General features: G+C 42.5%; 2 protein-coding genes across 3 annotated transcripts; one reads left to right on the top strand and one right to left on the bottom strand.

Annotated features, from left to right (window-relative positions):
- Window positions 1-401: 401 nt before the first annotated feature.
- Window positions 402-10,938, bottom strand: LOC115132193 (dTDP-D-glucose 4,6-dehydratase-like). Its single transcript, XM_029664539.2, has 12 exons — window positions 10,534-10,938; window positions 10,303-10,369; window positions 9,593-9,661; window positions 4,856-4,946; window positions 4,584-4,726; window positions 4,291-4,389; window positions 4,124-4,183; window positions 3,851-3,894; window positions 3,567-3,732; window positions 3,432-3,487; window positions 3,203-3,300; window positions 402-3,095 (listed from the first exon to the last, which is right to left on the bottom strand). The coding sequence occupies exons 1-12, from the start codon at window positions 10,578-10,580 to the stop codon at window positions 3,016-3,018; spliced, it is 1,020 nt and encodes a 339-aa protein (XP_029520399.2). The 5' UTR covers window positions 10,581-10,938; the 3' UTR covers window positions 402-3,015.
- A 140-nt stretch (window positions 10,939-11,078) lies between these two features.
- On the top strand, window positions 11,079-17,836 carry LOC115132179 (integral membrane protein GPR180). Of its 2 annotated transcripts, XM_065024251.1 has the most exons (10): window positions 11,079-11,337; window positions 11,860-12,009; window positions 12,486-12,686; window positions 13,300-13,480; window positions 13,648-13,697; window positions 13,809-13,966; window positions 14,318-14,509; window positions 14,725-14,864; window positions 15,793-15,870; window positions 15,992-16,079. In XM_065024251.1, the coding sequence occupies exons 1-10, from the start codon at window positions 11,199-11,201 to the stop codon at window positions 15,996-15,998; spliced, it is 1,296 nt and encodes a 431-aa protein (XP_064880323.1). In that variant the 5' UTR covers window positions 11,079-11,198; the 3' UTR covers window positions 15,999-16,079. The 2 variants fall into 2 exon arrangements, with proteins under 2 accessions (XP_064880323.1, XP_029520386.1); XM_029664526.2 differs by lacking the exon at window positions 14,725-14,864 and having other exon boundaries at window positions 15,992-17,836.
- The last annotated feature ends 1,586 nt before the right edge of the window (window positions 17,837-19,422 follow it).

Here is a 19,422-nt window from a genome sequence, read left to right as displayed (position 1 = left end):
AAGAGGAAAGCTGGAGCGATTCCTAAAGAAACATGGCACTGCCAGGCTCTGGAATCATCGTGTGGCCGCCCGAAGTGACTATAGCGTATTTAGGATCTTGGGACTTGCAGTTCTTTTTTTTTCTTTCACGACAACTGCTTTTTCTTTCTTTGTAACAAAACAAACTGAGGATCATTTGTTTGTAAATGTACTGTGCCTTTAACAATTAGATTGTTTTATCTGTATTTTCTTTTAAGCGTCATAACTGGCTAAAACCTGGCCAACAAGAACTAAATTATATATTTTTTGTTTTGGGGTTTAAATGTGGTTTTGTTATTTTATTCGGAAGGAAAGCAAAATAAGCTTGAACTAAATATCCAACCTTGGCAAACACTGAGATGACATTACTTTTGAGTGAGTCATTTGTCCATTTGAGCTTCAAATTTGTCACAGGGTAATTTGATGGCTCAAACTAGCTTCGACCGCATGTTGCAGCCATCCTATGAGAATTCCGCTATAGGTTTTCAAACCCTTGTGTGACGAAAGTGCACTTCAAGGAAAAAAAAGAGTTCAAAATATTTTTCGCTCACTCTATCCTGGAGAGGAATATGGTAGTCTTCACTAAACGAGCCATTCCAGTTGTACGATTTTAAAAAATTGAATATTTAAATGGTATGTTCATACATACAAGCTATTTGAGCAAGTCGATGCTCAAAGTTCAGTTCCCCACTAACAAATTGACTTGGCATTGTGGCACCTAGTGAAGCAACTTCTAGCTGCCTGGTGGGTGAATTTAGTTTTTGATTGAGCTTTTTTACTTAAACATTTTGGAGGATGGCAATTGACAAATATCCATCCTTCTGAGAGAATGTTTCTTAAAATTGTCAATTCTAAAACAGCACTTGCCATATAGAAAGTGAAGTTCGAATGGTTGCCATAGGACCACACAGTAACCTGGGTGGCTTTGCTTTTTGTCAAGGCCATCCTGGGATGAAATACGCATGCAAGTGTTGTTGTTTTTTGGTCAAGGAGTTAAAAAAAAAATGCAAAAGGAAATTCTGCAGCAGGCTTTTATTTCATTACAAAATGTCGTTCTCTTACACCTTTTAATTTAGTTCTCTTTTTCAAGCTGCGTTCGAATCCGAAGGACATTCTCGGGTTAACTGTTTAAAGACACAAGCTCTTCCTCCTCGGAGAGCGTAGGAAGGTCAGAAGTTAAGGGTCAGCAATGTACAGACGAGCAAACTGAATTGCACACGTAGCAAAGGGTGATGGAAAGTGCAGTTTATTTACCAGTGCACCATTTTAAGAGGCAATGTGGTTTTCCTGTGTATGCTGGCTGGTGAATCTAGCCCACGCGACCCGGCCAAAGACGGGGGTGCTTTAACTATCCTTGATTTCTGACACGGAACCAATGCAGCTATTCTTCCCTTTGTAGGGTTGGGCCGCCTTGATGTATTATGTAAAACCACTGGCCAGTTTACTACTATAGCTGGCATCCAGGCTTCCTCCTTATATAGGAGGGAGGCCCAACGTTGGCTAGAAAATGGCATTTTAAGTGCAATAGGTATATATTCTCAGTGTGTCTGTCGTGCCTTGACATTTTGAATTAATAAGTGGTTATGAAGCAGATGCACTGACAGTTGTGTTCATTTAAGATTGAATGGTGCTACCTAAGTTAGGTCTAGGCCCCTTTGTGATGTTACTTAACAGCCATCAAGTTTTCAAAAAAACAAACATTTTATTGCACATCTAGAGTTTTATATAAATGTCTTGAGTGTGTGTCCTTAAAGCTTCCGAATTTTGTGTGTGAGGAGATTGTGAAAAACGCAGCTTGTTTACGAAAGGGGAAGGGTTATCACTATTTAAACCAGGATTTATTTGGGACCAGGTGTTAGTTCAGTAGCAGTCTGAGAATTGAGCTATTTGCACACAGATTACTAGATTCTACTTTTGCTGCTAGTTTGTGTAATTTATTAAGCATTTTTGAGAAATATTTATTTTTATAAGCCTAAAGTGATAGTTTAAGGAACTTGACCAAAAGACAGTACAAAAACACTGGCACTTGAATGTTGAATGTCACCGGTATGCGTGGAAATTTATATTTTTCGGGGTAGTGTGAGCTTTTTAATGTCAGTCATATTGGACTCAAATCAAAATCCACACCTGTTACTTCTAGTAGTACTGGCCACACCGTCTAATCAACGTTAACGTTTAATTGGCGAACAAAATTTGAAACAAACAACCAATGCCAAGGTTTGGATAAAAGTGATAACATTTTCTAAAAAATATTGTACCAGTGCAAGAAGTGTCCAGATTCTCTCCAATTCAATTAGCTTTTCCTTGTTTTTGAGGGTTTTCGTCCCTCCCCCAGCAAATGTCTGGCACATGGCAATCTTAAAGAAAGAAAACATGTGGCTCTGCTCTGTTGTTGTATTTGCATATTTGGGCCTCTGTGTGTGTGTTCTGTGGAGTGTGTGGTGAGTCTTACAGTAACATTGGCTGACTGAGTCTGAAAAGTAAAGGTTTGGATGGAACGTATGAATGGAAATGTGAAGCTGCAGAGGAGAGCTTTCGGCTGGCCAGACACTCCCCTGAACGCCACTGAGTCGCCCACTAGTTTGTATTTGCTTTATGTACTAGTTTAGAGGCTGTGCACTGCACGAGAAAACACCTGTGCATTTATTGTATGATTTTACCAAAATTAAAAGTTTTGACTTGCAAATACTTAACCAGCTTTTGTATATCATGTGTCCAGAGTTTAACATTCAAGCCTGCGCTATGAAGTTATTTATTGACTATGATAAATATATTCCATTCCACCTTCATTAGTAAAACATTTACAAAAATAAGTGTTCCCTTGCACACCCACAGTGATTGAGATGCTGGTTTGACTAGTGGAGGTCAACAACCCTTAGTAAGATTAATCAATTGAACCAGATGTGTTAATACAGGGCTAGAACAAAAGCCAGCACCCCCTGTAGCTCTCCAGGAACAGGGTTGGTGACCACGAATACAGGAAGAGGATCTATGTGCTTATTGGTCTCTGGTATCGGGCTCAAAGGTAATTGGTTGGTCTTCTGGCCAGAAGTCTGGATTCTCTTGGTACCATTTGACTGAAAAACAAATGAAGGAGAGGACACTTTAGAGATTCACCCCTTGTGCTAAAATATATGAAAGTCAATCTAAGGAATCCATAGAGTAATGTGTTAATGTACTGTACCTGTCCTTCTGATGCCCTCTGCCCATGACACTGCAGGCTTCCAGCCCAGCCTCCACAGCTTCTCACAGTTCACAGGGTACCTCAGGTCAACCACTGGCCTTGGGTGGGTGAGAGGTACAACAATGTCAGTGTCTTAGGAGCCAATCACCCAGCTTGCCTTTCTCACACTGGTTTCCATGGCAAAGACATGCTCAAAGTGTTTAGTGTGATCCCCGTGTACTTCACTCACCGGTCAGGCACAAACTCCAGCCAGTCGTCCAGTTCTGCATCAGGTACATGCCTGACCTGTAACACACAATATTATATGTCTTTCAGTGGCTCAGTAAAGAGGACTACAGAGTGACCAGACACACACTTCACCCACCATCTTGATAAGTTCTCTGGCTAGTTGAATGATGGATATCTCGAAGTCTGTCCCGATGTTGTAGGTTTCTCCCACCGTCCCCCTCTCCAGGATGGTGTGGAATGCTTCAATGGCATCATCCACATACAGGAAGTGGCGAGATTGGGGGCTGGTCCCTTGGATGGTACTGTGGCAGAGAGGAGCATGGGATATGTAGGCTTTATTTGAAACAATAACATATGAAGTAAAAGATGTCCACATAGTCTGGGATGATGTCAGTGCTCTCTTAAAGTTGAAGTATTTACCATTTTTTGTTCAGCTGAAGGAAGGACACAAATTTTGGAATGACCTGGGGGTAAAAAAAAAGTTTGTTGAGACATCTTAACAGACCAGACACACAACAGAAATATATAGAACTGTGGTTCACGACCTGGGGTACTTGAGAAGACTCATGAAACCATAGGGTTACTGGTAAAATGCACATTAGAGGGTACTCCGGGCAGAGCAAAATTCAGTTGGTGGTACAGTAATGGAAAAGGTTGGGAACCACTGATATAAAATATAGATACTATATTGACCTTCTCCAAGTACTGTCTGGGTCCATATACATTATTGCTCCTTGTTATTATAACAGGAAACTGAAAGAAAAAGCCAAATATTAATACAAAATAATACAAAAATGTGTACATGCCTCACAGAAAAACTTGGTTATAACTGTGGTATGTCTGTTGACAGTATTTACTACCTTGTGTCTCTCCCTGTAGGACAATACAAGACACTCAGCAGCTGCTTTAGACACTGAGTATGGGTTGTTGGGTCTTCTTGGGCTGGTTTCATCTAATTCCTGCATGGGGGTAAAAAATACTGGTTTTAACACCGGGGACTGACAGTACTGCAGACAAAGAACCTTAAGTGGCAAAAGAAGTGGAGAAGTGGCACCCAAAAACTTGGAGTTCAAATGTAAATGTGGCATACACCTTACAAAAAGTTATGATATTTACGTCAGGATATCAGTGAAAATGATATGAGTGGACTGACCTTATACAGACTCTCTCCATACACCTCATCTGTACTAATGTAAATAAACTTCTCCACCTTGGCCTCAAAAGCTGCTTTCAGTAGCACCCTTGTCCCCTCCACGTTCACCATGTGGTATCTGGACGGCCATAAGAAGGACGTCTCTGAAAAGGGGGCACAGAAACATATGGATGAATGTCTTGCTCTATGGGTCACTGAGTGTTGTCAACAATGCCTTTGATTGTTTTGGCATGGTAACAACACAATCTAAACAGTAAAACGTCATTTCTTACCAACATGTGTTTGAGCCGCAAAGTGAAAGACAATGTCGATGCTTTCTGTTGCAAAGATGTGGTTTACCAAGCATGGATTGCATATATCCCCCTGTTAAAGCAAAGGGACAAACCATGACACATATTCAAGCTAACAGTCTTTCTGATTTTTTTTTATATATATATATTTTTTTACAATAAACAAAAACATACATAGACAAAAACAATAAACAACTTAACATTCATACATTTCCAAACATTAATCACACCATACGTACTCAGACCCAAATGTTCCCACCGTAACCACACAATATCTTGTTAGTAACGCTTTTAAGACTCTGCACCATATGACTTCAAATGGTCTTCTTTTGTTTCTGTTTCTGTTTTTTTCAATGTTTAAATAATAAAGCATTTGATTCTTCCATTCTCTTAACGTTGGAGTATCATTATACTGCCAGTATTTAAGTAATAGTTTATTCAATATAATTGTCCAACCCATTCGGTATCTGACCGCACCCCTATATGCCATGTCTTGAAATATGCAGAAAGACGGATTAAAAGTAAATTTACATTGTACAACTTCTGACAACTAGCTTTCCAACTTCACCCATAACTTTTGAACCATAGCACTCCTAGAAGGCATGAATTATTGAGTCATTGTTAGTTTTACACTTAAGACATAACTCTGCCGTTGTGCTGTAGAATTTGTGAATTTTGTCTCGTATAATACATTGTATACATTAGTTTATACTGGATTAAGCATATATTGTCATTAACTGTAATTTTGTTCATTATGTTTTTCTAAGACATTGTTAGTTCATTAGGCTTTTTTTGTGTAAGGTTTTGTATATACACTGCTCAAAAAAATAAAGGGAACACTTAAACAACACAATGTAACTCCAAGTCAATCACACTTCTGTGAAATCAAACTGTCCACTTAGGAAGCAACACTGATTGATAATACATTTCACATGCTGTTGTGCAAATGGAATAGACAACAGGTGGAAATTATAGGCAATTAGCAAGACACCCCCAATAAAGGAGTGGTTCTGCAGGTGGTGACCACAGACCACTTCTCAGTTCCTATGCTTCCTGGCTGATGTTTTGGTCACTTTTGAATGCTGGCTGTGCTTTCACTCTAGTGGTAGCATGAGACGGAGTCTACAACCCACACAAGTGGCTCAGGTAGTGCAGCTCATCCAGGATGGCACATCAATGCGAGCTGTGGCAAGAAGGTTTGCTGTGTCTGTCAGCGTAGGGTCCAGAGCATGGAGGCGCTACCAGGAGACAGGCCAGTACATCAGGAGACGTGGAGGAGGCTGTAGGAGGGCAACAACCCAGCTGGACCGCTACCTCCGCCTTTGTGCAAGGAGGAGCAGGAGGAGCACTGCCAGAGCCCTGCAAAATGACCTCCAGCAGGCCAAAAATGTGCATGTGTCTGCTCAAACGGTCAGAAACAGACTCCATGAGGGTGGTATGAGGGCCCGACGTCCACAGATGGGGGTTGTGCTTACAGCCCAACACCGTGCAGGACGTTTGGCATTTGCCAGAGAACACCAAGATTGGCAATTTCGCCACTGGCGCCCTGTGCTCTTCACAGATGAAAGCAGGTTCACACTGAGCATATGTGACAGACGTGACAGAGTCTGGAGACACCGTGGAGAACGTTCTGCTGCCTGCAACATCCTCCAGCATGACCGGTTTGGCGGTGGGTCAGTCATGGTATGGGTGGCATTTCTTTGGGGGGCCGCACAGCCCTCCATGTGCTCGCCAGAGGTAGCCTGACTGCCATTAGGTACCGAGATGAGATCCTCAGACCCCTTGTGAGACCATATGCTGGTGCGGTTGGCCCTGGGTTCCTCCTAATGCAAGACAATGCTAGACCTCATATGGCTGGAGTGTGTCAGCAGTTCCTGCAAGAGGAAGGCATTGATGCTATGGACCGCCCGTTCCCCAGACCTGAATCCAATTGAGCACATCTGGGACATCATGTCTCGCTCCATCCACCAACGCCACGTTGCACCACAGACTGTCCAGGAGTTGGCGGATGCTTTAGTCCAGGTCTGGAGATCCCTCAGGAGACCATCTGCCACCTCATCAGGAGCATGCCCAGGCATTGTAGGGAGGTCATACAGGCACGTGGAGGCCACACACACACTACTGAGCCTCATTTTGACTTGTTTTAAGGACATTACATCAAAGTTGGATCAGCCTGTAGTGTGGTTTTCCACTTTAATTTTGAGTGTGACTCCAAATCCAGACCTCCATGGGTTGATAAATTTGATTTCCATTGATCATTTATGTGTGATTTTGTTGTCAGCACATTCAACTATGTAAAGAAAAAAGTATTTAAGAAGAAAATTTCATTCATTCAGATCTAGGATGTGTTATTTTAGTGTTCCCTTTGTGGTTTTGAGCAGTGTATTGCCTTTCATATGAGTATCTTTTCCTGACACAAATAGGATTCCCTCAACATTGCTCTGATGTCCAAAAGCTTTCAGGTCAAAATTTCAAGATATAAAACCTTTAAGTTGCATTTATTTGAAATTGTCTACATTGGTCTGTCCAAAATGTATTTTTAATTCTGTCATGGAAATAATTGTATTTCCTATTCCCGTGTAATTTATGGTTTCTATGCCTTCAATTTTCCATGTGGGCCAATTTATCAGTGAACTCTGAAAAGCTATCCAAGGATTGTTCCAGAGGGAGTGACATTGGTTCTTGTAGAATACGTTTCATTTTCTTCCATGTTGTTACAGTGTTGTTAACTATGAAGTTGTTCATGTTCTTAGCTCCATCCTTTGAAAACAGACACTTAAAGTACATTCTGGGGAAGAGCATGCGCATCTTCAATATGTACCCATTGTTCCTCTTTACTGTGTTTAACAACATGTTGCAAGTAAAAGCCTTGGGTGGCGAGTTGATAACATTCCAAATCTGGAAAGTTAAAAAACACCCTCAGACTTAGGAAGATGTTAAACTATCATTTTTATTCAGTGGTAATTGCCCATATGAAGTCTGTTATGGCAGAGTATACATTTGTAAATAATGTCTTCGGTGGGTTAATTGGTATATAACTGAAAATACACAGAACAAAAATATATGTATGTAAAATGTTGGTCCCATGTTCCATGAGCTGAAATAAAAGATAAGAGAAATTTTCCATACCCACAAAAAGCTTATTTCTCTCGAATGTTGTGCACACATTTGTTTACATCCCTGTTAGTGAGCATTTCTCCTTTGCCAAGATAATCCACCTGACATGTGTGACATATAAAGAAGCTGATCAAACAGCATGGCATTACATAGGTGCACCTTGTGCTGGAGACATTTAAAGGCCACTCTAAATTGTGCAGTTTTGTCACACAACACAATTCCACAGATGTTGAGGGAGAGTGCAATTGGCAGGCTGACTGCAGGACTGTCCACCAGAGCTGTTGCCAGATAATTGAATGTTCATTTCTCTACCGTAAGCTGCCTCCAATGTTGTTTTAGAGAATTTGTCAGTACGTCCAACTGGCCTCAACTGCTGACCACATGTATGGAGTCGTATGGGTGAGTGGTTTGCTGATGTCAACGTTGTGAACAGAGTGTTCCATGGGTGGCGGTGGGGTTATGGTATGGGCATAAACTCCGAACAACGAACACAGTAGCATTTTATTAATGGAAATTTTAATGCACAGAGATACCATGACAAGATCTTGAGGCCCATTGTGCCATTCATCCGTAGCCATCACCTCATACTTCAGTATGATCATTTTGATTTTATTTGTACCTTTATTTAACTAGGCAAGTCAGTTAGGAACAAATTCTTATGTGCAAAAACGGCCTACCCCGGCCAAACCCGGACGACGCTGGGCCAATTGTGTGCCATCCTATGGGACTCCCAAATCACGGTCAGATGTGATACAGCCTGGATTCGAACATGGATTCAACATTCCACAGGCCAAAATCAACAGCCTGATCAACTCTTTGTGAAGATGTGTCATGCTGCATGAGGCAAATGGTGGTCACACATGATACTAACTGGTGTGACCACACCCCTACCTTTAAGGCATCTGTGACCAACAGATGTATATCTGTACTCCCAGTCATGTGAAATCCAGAGTCGGGTCTAATGAATTCATTTCAATTGACTGATTTCCTTACATGAACTTTAACTCAGCAAAATCTTTGAAATTGTTGCATGTTGCGTTCATATTTTTGTTCAGTAAAATATAAAACTTTGGGAGCCATGACATTCCAAAGAGGTTAATCTAACTGTAAGATTTATGGTGATATTGTTCCATTTAATTAGATATGCTTTCATGTTGTTGAGTAATGGGATAAAGTTAATAACTTTATATATTTGTTGTTTGTTGTCACTTATTAAGTATCCTAAGTATTTCATATGTTTTATGGTCCACAAAGGATTGCTGTAGTTCATGAGTTATTACTTTTCTAATTGGCATTATTTCAGTTTTCTTTCAATGTTAATTTCATATCCTGAGATTTTTGAGTATTCCGAAAATATATTGAACAAGGGAGACATTGAGATTAAAATATTAGTCAGGTATATCAGAAGATCGTCAGCAAATTAGTATATATTCATGTTTATCAATACGGATACTTGTTACATTTGAGTCCTGTCTAATTATTTCTGCAAGAGGTTCAATTGCCAGTGCAAACAGGAGGGGAGAGAGGACATCCCTGTCTCATGACACTGGCACTCCATATACAGTGATGTTACATAACAGCAGGACTTGGCAGTTCCCTCACCCTGATAAAGGTGTAGTTCTCATTCTCCTCTACAGACTCCAGGTTCCTGAGATTGGAACAGTAGTCCAGCTGTACGGGACCAGGAAACGTTACAGTCACTCACAGGAAATGATGACAACCTGGAATTCTACAGTCACTTAATGTGGTAGTTAGGGTGTATGGGAAATAAGCTTCACATCGTGTTTTTCCCCACATACACCGGATATGTGCAGTGAAATGTGTTGTCAAATCAAATCAAATCTTATTGGTCACATACACATATTTAGCAGATGTTATTGCGGGTGTAGTGAAATGCTTGTGTTCCTAGCTCCAACAGCGCAGTAATATCTAACAATACACACAAGTCTAAAAAAAAGTAGAAGAATGGTATTAATAAATATAGAAATATTAGGACGAGCAATGTCGGAGTCCGGAGTATAAATATGGACAGCTGGACTACTGTAATTATGGACAGTATATGGATAGAATATGTAGTATATCTGAAGAATACGTAGGATAGAATAGTTTATGTACAGCAATAGTTGAATAGGATGGCCTTAACTAGAATACAGTATATAGATATGAAATGGGTAAAACAGAATGTAAACATTATTAAAGTGACCAGTGTTCCATGTCTATGTTACATCTTGGCTGCAAAGGGAACGAGAGGCCCCAGCTTGAACAGGGCTTGAATCTGTCGTTACAGGAAAGCACATTTAGCTCCTACTCACATTGTCAAAGTTGATGATACGCCAATCTGGGTGCCTGTTGACTAGGGAGCAGACAAAATGGGACCCACTGTATTGGGAAAGAGTTACAGATGAAACATGTATAGTATGCAATGAAATCTCATATTTGACATACATTGTAGATTCAACTTGCTTGTTTTCTGTAGTTGAAGTCTTTGTCAGAACACTACTGATTGTCTTTATGATGATGATGATTTGCTAACTGTTACTTACATGAAACCTGCCCCTCCAGTCACCAGGACCGTTTTGACAAAGTCCATCCTCGCACAACCTGTTGATGTCTCCTCACAACTCTTCTCCTGGATCTTCAGTTTTCATTGAAGCCCGAAGGCGCTCGCCTAGTGACATAAATTATGCCTACCTTCGCTAGCTAACTAGCTTACCTGTGCTGGAGTGTGTCTTATTGTTGAGTAAACAAGAGATAATCTCATAAACTATATGCAGGAACTGATTTTAAATGATTGAGGCCATTCTAAAGCGAAGCACATCGACAACACGTTAACGAACAGCTAGATTACATTACTCAGATGTTTGTGTTGTCACCAGTTCATGTCAGAAGCAGTTGATACAGTAGAAACCAACATCAGCTAAATGTAATGTGCAACTTTTGCGACAGTCTTTTGTCGCTTTATGGCAATGTTGACACGTATCAGAGGCCTGCGTTGAGTTGGGCCGTTTTAGTGCCCACCCTTTTATCGCTCTCTGATTGGCTTGCAGCTTTGACGTGGGTAGAGGTCCTTTTATGATTAGGTGAAACCTAAATCAATCAAACGTTTCAGTGCAGCTGGAACTCACCATTTTTGACGAGATCATTAATTGTTGTCGTACAATAAATCACCTTCTTTATATCTAATTCGATACGTCGCTTTTAGGAGACAATGTATCCGTTAATGTTCACATTTACAGCCTTCTTACTATGCATTCCAGCTATATTTGGAAAAACTGTGTCGGGAGTTTTCAAGAGCGATGCAGCCAGAGAGCAGAATGGACAGTACATCACAAAATTCATGTACAACGGTAGGTGTAGCAGTCTGAAGCTAGCGACAAATTCTGGAGGGAGGCTTGTGTGGATGGATACACATGCACCAAGATGACGTGATGCGTTGTATTATTTGATGTTTTATATAGGCTATAATTGCAATGCTAATGTACATACGGAAGCAACAGAACATGTGTTCTTAGTCTGGAAAGTGCTAATCTCGTGCATGGTGTTATTGGGTTCAAAGATCAAATCACATAGGCCTATGCAGTGTCTTAATAATAGGTTGGTTCAGTCTTACATTAGACCCATGAGCATCGGCAATGTCATTCTGTTCTCAGGTACAACATGTTGCCAAATGTGATTGAATCAATAGAGCGCCTTCCTTCATCACAGACGGTCTGTATATTCTGTAGGTCCAAATGAAACCAAATCCTCTGAAAGGTGGATTTAGTGTCCTGTCAGATCTCTTCCCTCTTTCCTATCCTCCACTCTACTTCCACTACCTCTTCTTCTCTCACACCCTCTCTTGTCTCTCCCTCTGTCTGTCTCTTCCCCAGTGGGTAGGGGTCTGGTGGTGTGCAGGCTGGAGAATGCTACCCTGGCCACAGAGAAGGAGTCCAGACTGCTATTCTTCCCGGAGATGGAGGACGGCTTTGACATCGACAACCTCAGTTGCCACGAGCGCCTCTCCAAGGCACAGCTCTCCAGTGAGTGTGTCTCTGTGACTGTCACGTGTATTGTTGTTTGCATTCATGTCCCGCTGGCTCGTAGTAAACATGCATTCATGTCCCGCTGGCTCGTAGTAAACATGCATTCATGTCCCGCTGGCTCGTAGTAAACATGCATTCATGTCCCGCTGGCTCGTAGTAAACATGCATTCATGTCCCGCTGGCTCGTAGTAAACATGCATTCATGTCCCGCTGGCTCGTAGTAAACATGCATTCATGTCCCGCTGGCTCGTAGTAAACATGCATTCATAAACAAGAGGCATTTGGTTAAGTGGCATAAATACCATCATTTACAGGACATATTCTGAATGTACTTGCAGTATGTTGCATCTGCATATGTAACCGACTGGTTATCAGACCTTTGGTCGTTTGCGTGACTTAAGGCTACATTAGCCCTCTGAGCGAAAGCCTAGGCCTTGTCTCCCTCCTAACGTTGTTTCCCTCTCTCTGCTCAGTCCGTCTGAGTGAGGAGGAGCACAACCAGAGCATCCCCCACCTTCACTCCCCCACGGCCTGGATGGCGCTGTATGCAGACCGCTACACCTGTGGGGAGGGGGGCATCATCCCTGCCCTTGGGGACCTGACCTTCACCATCCTGCTGTTCAACCCTGATTCGGCAGGCAACCCCCTGGAACACTTCAGCGCTGAGGAGGCAGGTCAGTACATGCACATATTTTAATATATGCATTTGGTGCACTGTAAATCGCTTTGGATGAAAGCGTCTGCTAGTCATAACACACAATTTTATACTTCTAAATTTAAGATATGACTAGGGCCCCAGACAGGACTGCACTGAATGCTTGACTGAATGCTTCTTAACCCTGACCCCCTCACCCTCCTTCCTACCCCTGTCCCCTTGACCCCCCTCCTTCTTTCCTACCCCTTCCCCCTCTCCCTCCTTCCTACCCCTGTCTTGACCCCCCCCTCCCTGCCCCCTAACCTGCCCCCTAACCTACCCTCCTCCCTGCCCCCTAACCCACCCCCCTCCTTGCCCCCTAACCCACCCTCCTCCTTGCCCCCAACCCACCCTCCTCCTTGCCCCCAACCCACCCTCCTTCCTACCCCTCCAACCCACCCTCCTTCCTACCCCTCCAACCCACCCTCCTTCCTACCCCTGACCCACCCTCCTACCTTCCCCTTTCCCCCTGACCCACCCTCCTTCCTACCACTGCCCCCTAACCCACCCTCCTACCTACCCCTGGCCCCCTGCCCTCCTCCTCCCTATACCCCCACCCTCCTCCCTACCCACCTGACCCACCCTCCTACCAGGCCTGCATAGTTTCTACTGTCTGCTGATCCTGGCCTACTTTGTGGCATCCTGTATCTACATTCAGCCTCTGTGGATGGCCCTGAGAAAGGGTGGGCCCATGCAAACGGTGCTGAAGGTGCTCTCCACAGCCTTGGCCCTACAGGGGATCTCTGCCCTCTTCAACTACATCCACCTGGCCAGGTGAGTGAGACTCAGTCCCAGTCATTATTACAGTCACCTTTCAGCAGCCCTGTTCAGGTTTACATCAGTTACTGTATTACAGGATTATCCCGTATTTCAGGATATTTGGATAAGTGAATATCAGTCTTGTTGTGTAAAAACACACACCTGTCGCTCTCGTTCCACAGGTATGCCAGGGATGGAGTGGGCATTCCTATCATGGGCAGCTTGGCTGAGTGTGAGTGTTGTATTCTCACTCTGTCGCTCTTGCTTCTTTCTTCGTACTGTCGTTCGTTCTTCCTTTGTGACTGTGCTGACTGTTACCTGTTGTTGTTCTCCCATGCTGCAGTCTGTGACATGGTATCCCAGGTGTCCATGCTGTACATGCTGCTGAGTCTGTGTGTGGGCTGGACCCTGAGCAAGAACAGGAAGCCCCAGAGCAGACCTCTCCAGTGGGACTCCTCTCCCGCCTCCAAAGCCCTCGCTATGGGAGGGGTCGTCACACAGGTCAGAGCCTCATCAGCCTATCCATGACCTTTAATCCCTTACCCCAAAATACTAAGCCCTGACCCTCACACTAACTTCCATATCAATGGATACAGTAGTGCCTACTACTCACACTAACCTCTACTTTGCTCACACCATCCCCTATCCTGACCAATACTGTAACCCCCTATCCTGACCAATACTGTAACCCCCTATCCTGACCAATACTGTAAACCCCCTATCCTGACCAATACTGTAACCCCCTATTAACTCTCAATTTCCCCTTTGGGATCAGTCAATAAAAACGCATTCAATACCAATGACCTAAATACCTTTCCACTGACTCCCTGTATGTCACTGCCGGACCACTAGGGGGTGCTACTGCTGTGGGAGCAGTATGAGGAGACGGAGCACCACAGCTACCACGCCCAGCGCAGCATAGCAGGTCTGTTACTCATATCTCTACGTATCATCCTGGCCTTGCTGCTGGCCTCCGTGCTCTACACCATCATCAGCACAGAGAGGAGCGCCCTCAAGAGAGACTTCTACCTCAGCTTCGCCAAGGTAGGCGTAGAAATTAGAGGTCGGACGATTAATCAGAATGGCCGATTAATTAGGGCCGATTTCAAGTTTTCATAACAATCGGCAATCGGTATTTTGGGGCGCCGATTTAAAAAAAAATATATATATATAGATATATTTTTAAACACCTTTATTTAATCTTTATTTAACTGGGCAAGTCAGTTAAGAACACATTCTTATTTTCAATGACTGCCTAGGAACAGTGGGTTAACTGCCTTGTTCAGGGGCAGAAGGACAGATTTTCACCTTGTCAGCTCGGGGGAGCCAATCTTAATAACGACCTGCCTCTCTCTCGTTGCACTCCACAAGGAGTGTTGCGCAAATGCAGTAAGCCAAGGTAAGTTGCTAGCTAGCATTAAACTTATCTTATAAAAAACTATCAATCATAATCACTAGTTAACTACACATGGTTGATGATATTACTAGATATTATCTTGCGTGTCCTGCGTTGCATATAATCTGACTAAGCATACAAGTATATGCGTCATATTGTGCGTCAAGCATTGCGCTGTTTATGACTTCAAGCCTATCAACTTCCGAGATGAGCCTCGTGTAACCGAAGTGAAATGGCTAGCTAGTTAGCGCGCGCTAATTGTCGTTGTGTTGCTGGTTCGAGTCCAGGGAGGAGCGAGGAGAGGGACGGAAGCTATACTGTTACACTGGCAATACTAAAGTGCCTATAAGAACATCCAATAGTCAAAGGTTAATGAAATACAAATGGTATAGAGAGGAAATAGTCCTATAATTCCTATAATAACTACAACTTAAAACTTCTTACCTGGGAATATTGAAGACTCATGTTAAAAGGAACAACCAGCTTTCATATGTTCTCATGTTCTGAGCAAGGAACTGAAACGTTAGCTTTCTTACATGGCACATATTTTACATGGAACATATCGCACTTTTACTTTCTTCTCCAACACTTTGGTTTTGCATTATTTAAACCAAATTGAACATGTTTCATTATTTACTTGAGGCTAAATTGATTTTATTGATGTATTATATTAAGTTAAAATAAGTGTTCATTCAGTATTGTTGTAATTGTCATTATTACAAATAAATACATTTAAAAAGTCTGCCGATTTAATCGGTATCGGCTTCTATAGTCCTCCAATAATCGGTATCAGCGTTGAAAAATCATAATCGGTCGACCTCTAGTAGAAATACAACACAGAATAGCTGGTAACCCTTTCCATGTGTTTATAGTGCCATCTACATTGCATTATAATATTGGTTATTCCAGTCTCACTAGTTTGTTTTCTCAGGGTTGTTTTATCTGGTTCCTGTGCCACCCTGTGCTGGTTTTACTCTCTGTGGTTTTCAACGAGCATCAGAGAGAAAAGGTGAGAGGATGACACTCTATAAATATATATATAGATAGAGATATATATATAGATATATATTGTACTGACTCATTCGGAAGGTTTTTGGTGCTGATGTTTGTGTGTGTGTCTGTGTTTCTAGGTTGTGACAATCGGTGTGATTATATGCCAGGCTATCTCGGTGGTGATCCTCTACCAGCTTTTCCTGTCCCGTAGCTTATACTGGGAAGTATCTTCTCTCTCCTCTGTCTCACTACCCCTCACCATGTCCAGAGGGGGCCGGGGACGCTACTGACCCCGCGTGCAGGGGGAACACTTTCAATGTGAAACAAGCCGAGGGCGAAGGGATACACTGTGACACCTGCAGTTAAAGGGACAATACTTCCACTCCTCTCCACCCACTCACGGCGAAGGTTCCCCCACAGACGGGTGAGGAAAGAGGAGGGTGGGATGAAGAGAAGTAGGAAGTTCACCCACAAATATAGAAGAGAAGAGGAATGATGGCCTGCTCATGTAGCTGGATAGCACACCTATTTAATAGCCTCTCAAACAGGATGAGAGTGAGACCTGGGTTTAAGCGCACATAAAGTATGTATGTAAATGAGACTCATTTGTTAGTATACAACAGATGTGGACACAGGTAACTGCCAAAATAATGGAAACCCTTGAGTAAAAGAGGGATCCAAAGTATATTAAAAGCAGGTGCTTCCATACAGGTGTGGTTCCTGGGTTAAGCAATTCACATCCCATCATGCTTAGGGTCATGTATACAAATTCTGTCTGCCATGGCTGTGGCCCTACAGGATGACAATGTCCCCATTAACAGGGCATGGGTGGTCACTGAATGGTTTGATGAGCATGAAAACTATGTAAGCCATATGACCGTCTCAGTCACCAGATCTCAACCGGGGACGGTGTTTTCCACCACCATCAACAAAACATCAAATGATGGAATTTCTCGTGGAAGAATGATGTCGCATCCCTCCAATAGAGTTCGAGAATCTATGCCAAGGTTTATTGAAGCTGTTCTGCCTCGTGGCACAACGCCCTATTAAGACACTTTATGTTGGCATTTCTTTATTTTGGCAGTTACCTGTATGTTATTTACAATTGTAGTATGTATGTGTGAAGTTGTGGTTTACGGTTTTATTTTGAATGTCAAACTTGGGCTGGATTTGATGTCTCTTATACTCTGTCAGAAAATGAAGACTCCCAAAATGTTAAATAGGTTTATAATAGATTACAATGAAAGGTTACCGATTGTCAAATTCATTGCCGATAAAGATAACCAGGTTCGGACTGAAATACCGTTGATCCATAGAGATATGGATCCATGTTCAGTGTGGTAAATCTCAAACCAATCATTTAGTCTGATCTTAACTCTGTCAGAAATAGAAAGTTGGGTCTTTTTTTTTTAAAACAGAGTTGCTTCACACGGTTTTACTGCCGTTTCATTCTATTGTCGTCAATTGATCGTTCTTTCTGCGAGGTTCAGGTTTAGGGTGTGCTGAAGCTATTACAGAAATCGCATGGAACTCATGGAATCTTTGTGTCATCCCCAGCACTCCAACACTGCAGTTAGTTGCATGTGTGAGAATCGTATTACTATTATTATTTGTGTACTTATTGAATTATACTTGAATATGAACGCTTGGTATTGTTTTGTCTGACATTGGAGCTAGACATGTGCAATGTTTAAATGTAGCTTTATTTTCATTCTCAATCGTCGTAAGTGCCTGAGAAGACAATCACTTTGCTAGTAGAGAAGGTACCTGTGTTTGTCTATGAAAAGATGGGTTTCACATTGACATACATGTCCAGTCTGATAGTTAAGTTATGCAGAGATATTGGGGGGGAAATGGTCAACAGAGCAGTGACTGTGTAATGTTCCTATTAAGCATGTTTATAACACTGTTTAAATTCATTACTGTATACTTCTGTAAAATAAGTCTATCAGATGCTAATGCAATACAAGAAAATGTCTGCAGGGGGCAGCAGTTCTCTTGATCTGTTACAGTAGCTTATGTTGACCAGCGTTTCTCAACCCTGGTCCTCCAGTATCCCCAACGGTGAACGTTTGTATTGTAACCCTGGACAAGCACACCTGATTCAACTTGTCAACTAATCATCAAGCCCTCAATGAGTTGAATGAGGTGTGTTTGTCAAGGGCAACAACGAAACGGTCTATTTTTGAGCAAAGACACTGCTGTAGACTACTCTCAACCAATGCACACTCAAACCATAGAAGTGACCGGTGTCTTTGCTCAAACTGCCTGCATTCTCATTCAACAACTAAACGCATGATAATTCTGGATAATTCAAACATGGAAGGACAAACCACGAAATGTCACGGTTGCTAGGAAATGCCACCACGACGCCCACGACGCTCCACCTTGAGTACACAAACAGTTTCCCGGCTCTCCACTTCTTCAAATGGATATGAGAGGCTAATATCAAACACTAACATCAGAGCTAAGCCAAGTCAGTCTCACTTCATTTGGGTAGTTGCTTGCAGATAGATAATCATCTTTGGTTGGTCATTGGTTTCAGTCCGGCTGCTATGGGTTCCAGTATGTGACACTAAATAGGCCAATATAAATAGTAGCCTACACAACACAGTCAAAGTTGTGGAAACATGCTGTGGAATGTGGTTAAACTAACCCCAGACTTCTAAACAGTCAAAAGGGGAGGAGTCATGTTACTGATGTTTCTCCACTACCTGCCTGTTTTCTTCTTTGGTGGTTTCAGAGTCACTGTTAGTTAGCTGGTTATAATCCTTGTTTTCTGGATGCTCTTCTTTCACTCATTTTACCTTCATGTTGCAAAAGATCAAGAACATACCATGAACTATGAATGCTGTGTTTACACAGGCAGCCCAACTCTGTTATTTTTTCACTAATCTGTCTTTTGACCAATCTGGAAAAGATCTGATGTGATTGGTCAAAAGACCAGTTAGTGTGTGTGTGTGTGGTGGGGGGGGGGGGTCAGAATTGGGCTGCCTGTGTAAATGCAGCCTATATGGCACTGAACCTTATATGAATTAAACTATTTGAGAATGGTGGGCTATTAGTGACAATGAGGACTAGGCCAGCAGCAAAGTAGTGCTCACTCCCACACCAGTCCCATACTGCTGTTTAAACCAGCACAGGAGCACCTGGTTACACACATCAGTGGCTCCCTACAGACCAGACCATGGTGTCCATCTTGGGTCTTTTCAGGACACTGGTTACCCACTGGGCTATTTCTGACCTCAGGCACACCAGGACACTGTGGGCTGAGGGGGATGAATACACACAGGACTTATTATCCTGCAATACCACCACTAACTAACTCCCTTTCTTGTATTATGCAAATAGTCTGACAACAGGAACGTGCTTGGGCTAATACTGTAACATTCATTTGCACCTTTTTTGACTCTACCACAGAAAGTACTACCAATTCAGGCAGTACTATTCCATTACAGGGGGGACTGTTCCTTTAGATAAGGGGGTTTCTATGTATTCTATATCTAGGTCAGGTAGAGAGTAGTGTAGCTGGCAGCCTGAAACCACAGGCAAAGATGGACAGTTTCTG

Source organism: Oncorhynchus nerka, linkage group LG2 (assembly GCF_034236695.1).
Source record: "Oncorhynchus nerka isolate Pitt River linkage group LG2, Oner_Uvic_2.0, whole genome shotgun sequence".
In the NCBI taxonomy this organism is placed as follows: Eukaryota; Metazoa; Chordata; class Actinopteri; order Salmoniformes; family Salmonidae; genus Oncorhynchus; species Oncorhynchus nerka.
Note: the sequence above shows the minus strand (reverse complement) of the source record. Positions and strands in the feature narration are given on the sequence as shown.